Raw genomic sequence first — 8625 nt, forward strand, 5'->3', positions numbered from 1 at the left:
TAAATTCCTCCACTCTCCACCTCAGCTGCGATCATCCTTAACATCATATCAGCACATGATATGAATAAATAGGATCATAGTGGACACCATTGTCGTAGTCCCATAGAGAATTTGAGGAAAATAATGATTCAATTGGTGCATCATTGACAAAAAAATAAAAAAAATAATTCAGTTGGTGCAGCATGCGGGCTGGATCTCTGCCACAAATTTGTAGATTGTGTTTCATAAACCAATTGGGCGATAGTGTGATGGCGTTGAAGGATAACGGACTTTGTCTAAGAGAACTGAAGGCTTTTTCTTCTTCTTCCTTCTTTTTTTTTGCTGCGAGGTAGAGAACAATGAATGTTGCTTTCATGAACATGGAATTTTCTGAGTCTCAAAAGCAGTCCTGTCTCAGTAATATAATTTCTCGACTTGTCAGAAAGATTTGGTGGATAAAATGTAGAAGTTGTGTCAAGTTTGTGTGACCCATCATTAGCCAGGTATGGAAGTAGGTGCAGAAATACTCTATCAGGATTGAGCTTACTTGGGTTCCTGGCTGTGAGACTGCTGTCTCATAGATGGAACTCGCGGCTTTCCTTTTCCATCCCTCATCATCTTCCGGACAGTTTTCTTCCAAATCTAAACAGGATGAAGTCTAATTATCCTTCCTCCTCCATGAACATGCCGAAAAAATAAAGGAGAAAGAATACTCACCTGGATCTCCTTGTCTGTTCTTTCCTCCTCTTCTATTTAAGACATTCAACATCAAATCTTCACACTCTAATGGTGTTATCGCAATGCTTTTGACATAAAAATTCGATAAAATGTTTTCTGTTTCCATGTTATAAGATTGCCCAAGATTTTTTTCGACATTAACAAGCAAGCATCTCTCTCACACATGCGCACGATCTGATATCAATCCAAAAAATTCTATCAATTGATGGAAACGTATTTGGTCGATGTTTTTTGTGCAGTTGGGCGGGGTGGGGGGATGTAGTGATGGGGCAGTCTTTGTCCAAACTGCATATTAAAATATTTGCAAAAGAAGAGAAAAACAAGAAAAAAAAGAAAGAAAAGTGATTTTATTTTTCTATTCCATTATATTCGGTGCATCTCAAAAGTTATATATACTCGTATATATACTCCATACAAGAAAAATAATATAGTTTGATATAGAATCACACTAATAATGAAAAATACTACTGATTAATACAAGTTGTTATGTGATTCCTAAAATCACTCTAATAATGTTATGCTAAAAAAAGAAAATAATATAGGTTGATACAGAATCATGCTAATAAAGAAAAATATTATGCACGATACGGGTTGTTACATGATCCCTAAATTGTGCCAACGTCCCTCGTCAAACTCAAGATGGTAATATAGGTGCCAATGTGAGTTTGGAAACTGTATCACAAATATACTGAAAAACTGATGTATTAGATGAAGAGCTGGAGAAGTAGCTCACAAGCTGACGTGATAGACTAAGAGCTAATATAGCAGCTTAGAGACTGACATGGTGGTAGAACAAAAATTGACGTGGCAGCATAGAGTCAGATGTGGCAAAACATGAGCTATTATAGCAATTCAAAAGCTGATGTAGTAGATTAAGAGTTGGCATAACAATTCAGAAGATGATATGATAGACTGATGCATTTAATTGACGTGACAGATGGACATATCTATCAACATAGCTGATTAACTTGTCTGATAATGTGGTAGCAAGAAAATACATAGAAGATGACAGTTGCAGCGAGGACAAAACTCGGAGAGAAGGCAACCAAAGGTCGATGATTTTCGTAGACGGAGGCACCATGAAAGAAGAGCAAGAAATCTCAAACTGGATAGTGAAGGAGTCGAAAGCGGCAAATAAAATCGAAGATAGAGAGAATGGGGCTGAATGACGGTGAACAAAGACAAACTGAAGCTAAGGAGAAAAGCAGCGGAGAGGAGCTGCAGATCCATAGAAAATAAAGGATCTTCGAGTATTAATCTACCAAAAATAGAAGATATACAAATCTACTAATGAGATTAATATTGATTCATTAGAAAATAAACAATTTGCGAAGAAATAAAGGATCTTCGGATCCATCGATAAATAGAAGATTTTCGAGTGTTGATTCATCCGGGAACATAGATCAATAGATCGACAATGGAGGTCTTCAAAGCTTCTAAATATAGCGACGACGGCCATAACAAATGTGAAAGAGATGATGACAGCAGGTTACGTGATCGGTGGCTCTGATACCATATTAACATATTTACAGAAGAATAGAAAAACAAAAAAAAAGAGAGAAAAAAGTGATTTTATAGTCTCCGTTCTATTATATTCGGTACATCTCAAGAGTTATATATACTTGTACATATAACTACTCTAATAACCTGGTAGAGGATCACACAAATAATATAGCCTGGTAGAGGATCACACTAATAACGAAAAATACTACTGACTGATACAAGTTGTTATGTGATCCCTAAAACTACCCTAATAATATCATGCTAATAAAGAAAAATAATATAAGTTGATACAGAATCATACTAATAAAGAAAAATATTATGGGCGATGCAGGTTGTTACATGAGATCTAAAATTATGCTAACACTGCGCGTGGACATAGCCCTCTCCGACGCAGAAAGAAGGAAAAACAAAGAAATAATTAAGACATCGCCTCCACTAGTACTAACTTGTCGATATTTTATTGGGTTCCCAAAAGTTAATTTGTTAGGGTTGGCCAATAATGGAGCTGAACTCATCTACTGGACGTCATGGATAACGTGTCTCCAAAGCCCTAGACATCATGGATGGTAGGATTTTCTTTTGAACCCAATCATCCATGCAGATGGGCGGAACTTGTTTGATTCACATTTTTTTATTAAAATATTTTTATCAAAAAATTAATTTACAAAATATAATATCTGAAAAAATAATTTGATATAGTTGGTTAATCATAAGAAAACGGTACAATGCAGAATGTCTTATATTTGGTATGCCTTATATTTGGTTGAGTACCTATATTTTTTTAAAAAAATTGTGTAAAATATCTAAGATATACTTAATAAATAAATAAAAAAATCTAATTCCCAGTATGTAAAAAAGTAACTTTTCCAATATTTTTCATAATTTTTTTTCATAAAACATAAGTACTAGAATACTATTTTTTATTTTTTTTTTCAAAAACTCCAATCAAATAAATTTTTTGTTGATTATTTTTTTTCCCGAACTAAATTAGTCCTTAATTGAACCCCACCAATTAGACAGTCCTGCTTAACTTACTACATCGGATCAGCGATACTTTTGTAATACATGCTGTCTACGGATCTGTCTTCTAACGATTTTCCTTTTTCCTTTTCCGAAACTCCTGCTGCTTCCTTTTTCCTTTTCCGAAACTCCTGCTGCTTTCTTCTGAAAAGAGGTAGCCAGCATGGCAGGCGGCGGCAGCAGCGGCACGGTAGCACCACCACCTTCCGACAGGCATCGTACGTTTACGTGCTTTTCCGACCGTAGCGTCCCTACCGGTAGCCTACTAGTCCCTAAGGACACGTATCACTCCCTCCCCCTCAGCGCGCATGTTTTCTTAGCTCTCGGTGGCACGTGTCATTCCTTTATATCGCAGCTGTACGGGTATACGTGGGCTTTGAGAACGCAAAGCAAACAAAGCCGCGAGTGAGGAAGCGGGCGGCCACAAACAGATCGACACGGATCATCGCTACTACATAATTCCAGTTTCCTTTTTTTTTTTTTTTTTTTTTTTTTTTTTTTTTTTTTTTTTTTTTTTTTTGCTAAAGAAAAGGGGTAGGGGGGAGGAAGGGACAAGCCCACCCCCGCGTAGCAGCCCCCAACTGGGCCCCCGCCCCGCCAGGAGAATGTTCGATGCGGGCAGAAATAGCCGTGTGTTGGGCACCCCGACCGGTTTTACTCATACCCTCCCCACCCGTGGGCCTGGCTCAGCTACTCCTCTGAGCTCTGGCTCGAGTCCCACGTGTGAGTACGTCACACCCGGCACCACCCCGGCTACTAGCGGTTCAAGAGCGGTCCTACACCACAAGTCCAAGCAGTGGCCAAAGTAGTAAGCTCCGGTCCACAATTTAATCGTCGCCGCAGTGATTCGAACTTGGGACCTTGTGGTTAGAATTGCTGCCCAGTACCACTAGGCTACCACCTTGGGACCGGTTTCCTTTTAACACCAGACCCAAAACGAAAGCAGAGCAGATACCCTTCCACAAACGAACCAAACAAACGTACCCCTGTGGCTCTACCCTTTTCTTCTTTAAAACTTTTGTAAGCTTATATGAGGTATTTTTCCCTGCCACCGACATGCTTCAAGAATTTCAAAATTTGAAACGTTTTCGATACTCTTATGGGGGTTTAGTTAAAAAAAGGAAAGCAAAAGGCTTCTTCTGCTCTATTGTCTCGTTTTACCTTTCTATCAGTCCCACCAATTAAAAAATAAAACTGAAACGTTATCAAAATTAAAAGAAAACCCGACAAAACGAACTCCTCTAAAAAAACCGACTCTTTAATATAACAAATGATAATGTACGCGTAGACTATCATCAAACGGTTACATCATGGCCATTGGATATATTGAACCCTTCAGTGTCCATCATCCATATCTTCCAAAAAAAGGTGGAAAAATGAAGAACCTCATTAGAGGCTTAGACAATTACACCGTAATATCGGGACCTCTGAAAACACTACCCAAAATGGAATACGGCATCGTCCCAAATCCCACAACCATCGAGGATTTTTTTTTTTTTGAAAAAAAAGAGAGCTAGCTGTAAGTAACCTGGTGACGTCCGTATGGTGGTACGAAAGAGGGGTACTCATTTGGCGACGGTGGAGCTAGCCGAGGGGCCGCATCACCTGCGGGCTTTGCTCCTCCGCCGGCGGGAGCGCCGCTACCTGCTCCGCCGAGAACACGCACAAACCCTTCCGGTACAGCATGTCCTGTACCACTGGCGAGTTCACCATCACCTGCAGCAACTGCTGCCGGTTCAGCAGCTCCAGCCCACCGAACCTGCCCGCCGGCAGATGGACCGGCGCGAACGCGGAGGAGCACGGCATCTTCTGGAGCGCCGTCACCTGGGCCTCCAAGAACCGCACGTACTTGTGCGCCTCCTGGAGCATCGTTCCCGTGTCCATCCGCCGCTCCCACGGCATTAGCGTCTCCAGAATCCGCGTCCGGTCGCTGATCCTCTTCCGCCTCTGTCGCGCGATCTCACTCGATGGCACCGCTGGCCTCAGGTTTCGCCCTGCCGCCCCTCGTCGTTGGAAGGCGGAGCAAGTGGAAGGAGACTTTAACGGCGGCGGCGGTGGTGGCGAGGGGGCATGAGTTGTGGGCGGAGAAGATGGCCGGAAACGCTTATGAGACGACTCGATGATGGAGATCAGATCGCCGGACAGGCGCGGCGAAATGGGGGATTTCTTCGCCGGTTCCGGGACCGGCTCCAGAGACCAGAGGCCGGGGAGGCGGCGGAATCCTTGGGACCCGACCTCCGGCGAGATCCAGGCCTGTTTCCCGTTCGTCAGTGGCTCGATCTTGGGGCTCTTAAGCTTGAGGCTGGCATCCATGCAGGCGAGGCAGTCTACGAGGTGGCACTCAGGAAGGGCGGCGAGGTCCTCCGCGAAGAAGCCGAATTCGAGCTGGTCCGGAAACGGAGCAGCCGAACACCCGATATGGGAAGACGAAACGACGGAATCAATGGCGTAGAATGGCAAGGCTCCGACCGGGAAGCTTGCAGCGGTGGGGAGCTTGGGAACGGCGCCCATCAGCCCTTCCTCGGCGGCGACAGCGGCCGCGATGGTGGGAACTCCGGTCGGGATCTCTCTCTCCATTTGTCTCTCTCGCTCTCTCTCGAAAGTCTAACCCTCACCCTAAAAACTTTAATCCGATAGCGAACGAGATGAAAGGGGAAGAGATGGAGCTCAGAGGAGGAATGGAGGGAGCGAGGCGGCGCCCTTATAAAGCGCGAGCGGGGTTCCAGACGCCGGTGGACACGTGGAGTTTTTCTGTTGGCCTAATATATTGCTCGGGAAAACGCGGTCGTTATGCCGGTCCCCACGCCCGGCCTGGGCGGCGGCCGCACGACCTCAGGATGATTGCAACGTACGGACGACCGGCACCTGCCTGTCGCACTCCCCTCGGTCCAGCCCATCGCCTTTCGGTGTACGCCAAAAAAAAAAAAAAAATCCTTCGCCGCTCGCTCTCCCGCCGGTTTCCGCTGCGATTTCCTTGAACGGATGGGCCCACCTGCTCTAGGTAATATAAGCCGTCTGATTTGGTGGAATCAGGGTAACGGATTTGTCAGAGGGCTGGCAGGAGGGAAAAGGCGGACGGAGCTGGGGGCCATACCCTAGGCACGTGCCGGGAGCTGAAAGCGATCTGAAGGGATGTTTCTCAGAAGACGCCGACAACGTGGGCTCGTCGAGGGGTTTTTTTTTTTTTGGCGTGAAGGCGCTGGTTGCGGTAATTTGGTTATTTATAGGATTTTTATGTGCTGTTTCATCGATCGATGGACCCACGTGAGTACCGGTGCCCGCACGTGCGGTATTTTTGTCCTTTACGTCCGACGTGGATTGTCTCTCGTGGAGGATTGGGACCTTTATGCTTCGCAAATTGGACGGGAAGTCCAGAGAAATAACCAAAGTACCCTAATGAGAGTTGGGTTTTTTTTAATTAGAATTTTTTTTGCGTCGATATCTTTCTAAATATTGGATTTTGCTTGAATACCTTTCCAAGATTGATATTTACGTATATATCCTTATAAAACTCTACAAATACTTTTAATATAACGATTGTTTTAACACAATTAAAAAAAATTAGAAAATAAAAAACTACATAAGAGCTCTGGCATAGATTCGCGGTACATATAGGTGAAGCCTCAAAAATGATGAACCACAAAAAAAGTAATTCAGTTTACAGTACTATTTATCTTTCCGTAGACATGTGTAGCTTAAGAAGAGTTGGTTTTGAAGAAGGAGGAGGAAAAAAAAAAAAAAAGAGGGGGGGGGGGGGGGGGGGGGGCGAACCAAATTGAAGGAGGTGGGGGTATTTTCACAAAGTAGTGCGGTAAGATGGATTTAATTTTGGCTGGGTACCGTATGCTCTGAGTGCAATAAAACGGTAAAAGGAAGAAGAATCTGATTGGCCCTTTAAAAGCCGAATTTATTTTTTTTTTTATTTTGATTTGAGTATTACTTTTTCTTCTAAGGAGAAGAACGAAGGGCAAGAGAAAATTCTCAATAGATCTTCTTATGATCCAAAAAATAATAAATTTATAATATTCATAAATTTTCGTTCTTTTGAAGTTTACTGTATGATTCTTCGGAAGATTGCTGTATGAAGCATTACGAGGTGACCTTGGAATAAAAAACTGAGTAAACTGGGCAGTTCTAGGGAAAATGGTGGTGGAGGCTGTTCACTGTTTAGAGATCTTCTTGGCCAAAATTGTTTCAGAAATTGCATCATCAAGTATGGAAAAAGTTTTTGCATTAGCACCCAGCTCCTACTGTTGCTTCACCACTCTGGAAAGGAATTATCATAGTTAATTAGGAGGAATTTTATTTGAAATGGGTAATGACAAGTGGATCAAATTTCGGTTTTTCTACTTTATTTGATATTTTTATCTTTTTAAAAAAGCTTTATTTGATATTTTCACCAACAAAAATTGTCTTGTCTCTGATGTTTGGAATTCTCTTACAAGTAAATGGAACTTGTCTTTTAGAAGGGAGATTGATTCTACTTGTTGCTCCAAATGACTAATCTATTTAATACAATTCAACATTTTTTCCGTGTCTCAACTATACCTGATAAAATTATTTGGAGATAAAGCAGTATTAGATCATTCAGTTCCTTGTACAAATGGACTTTTGATAGCCTGGCTAGGAGAGGCTGGCCGCATTCTTCTGCTTGCCATCTCTTTCTTTAGTATCAGTTCTCTGGCATTATATGGCAGTTCTTCAAAGATAGGCTTTCAATTTCTAGTATTTTAATTTCAACTTCTCGGGAAATGAATCTGAGAGGAACCCATTTTCTTCTTACAAAATTAGAAATATGATTTTAAGATTTCTTTGTTTTATATTGCCGATACTGATCATTTCTATAATTTATGTTGCAATTATTATTTTATCAGTGTACCAAAATAATTTTTTTCCAATCACTGAAATTTTATGTATTCTATGTTACATCTTTTTTTAAATCTTTTAAATTTATTTTTGTTATAAATAATCTATTACTTTTGTCTTGACTTGTGAGGCAATTGGGTGCCCGCAAGAGTGATTGGCAAGAACATAGTTGTCCACTATTATTATACCAAATTCATTACATTCCGTAGATTTTGAATATATCTCTAACTTTTTTCCAATCTATTGGTTGACCTAATTACATTGTTCGTTGTTTTCATTATATATGATTCTTTTCAATATTCATTGATTGATCTAATAACATTACAATATATCTAATAATATTACTACATATTATGATAGTAATGACATATTTTTTAATAAATTTTGAAAGCCATAGTTACGATGCTAATAAAAGGAGTGGGGGCAATTTAGATTGCTCTCCCTAGCAACCAAACCCACCAATGGACAACCTAAGGATTCAAGATTTAGAGCTGATGTCCTATATCTTGAACTTTTCCC

At 41.4% G+C, this 8625-nt stretch overlaps 1 protein-coding gene across 1 annotated transcript; it reads right to left on the minus strand.

Moving 5' to 3' along the window:
- Positions 1-4456: 4456 nt before the first annotated feature.
- LOC103696315 (transcription factor bHLH53) lies at positions 4457-5944 on the minus strand. Its single transcript, XM_008777900.3, has one exon. The coding sequence runs from the start codon at positions 5815-5817 to the stop codon at positions 4825-4827; it is 993 nt and encodes a 330-aa protein (XP_008776122.1). The 5' UTR covers positions 5818-5944; the 3' UTR covers positions 4457-4824.
- Between the last annotated feature and the right edge of the window lie 2681 nt (positions 5945-8625).

The sequence above is a fragment of the Phoenix dactylifera genome, chromosome 4 (assembly GCF_009389715.1).
Source record: "Phoenix dactylifera cultivar Barhee BC4 chromosome 4, palm_55x_up_171113_PBpolish2nd_filt_p, whole genome shotgun sequence".
Taxonomy (NCBI): Eukaryota; Viridiplantae; Streptophyta; class Magnoliopsida; order Arecales; family Arecaceae; genus Phoenix; species Phoenix dactylifera.

What these genes read in the sequence shown, in the direction of transcription:
- LOC103696315 (XM_008777900.3), bottom strand. Translation starts at nt 5,817, where the DNA reads ATGGAGAGAGAGATCCCGACCGGAGTTCCCACCATCGCGGCCGCTGTC.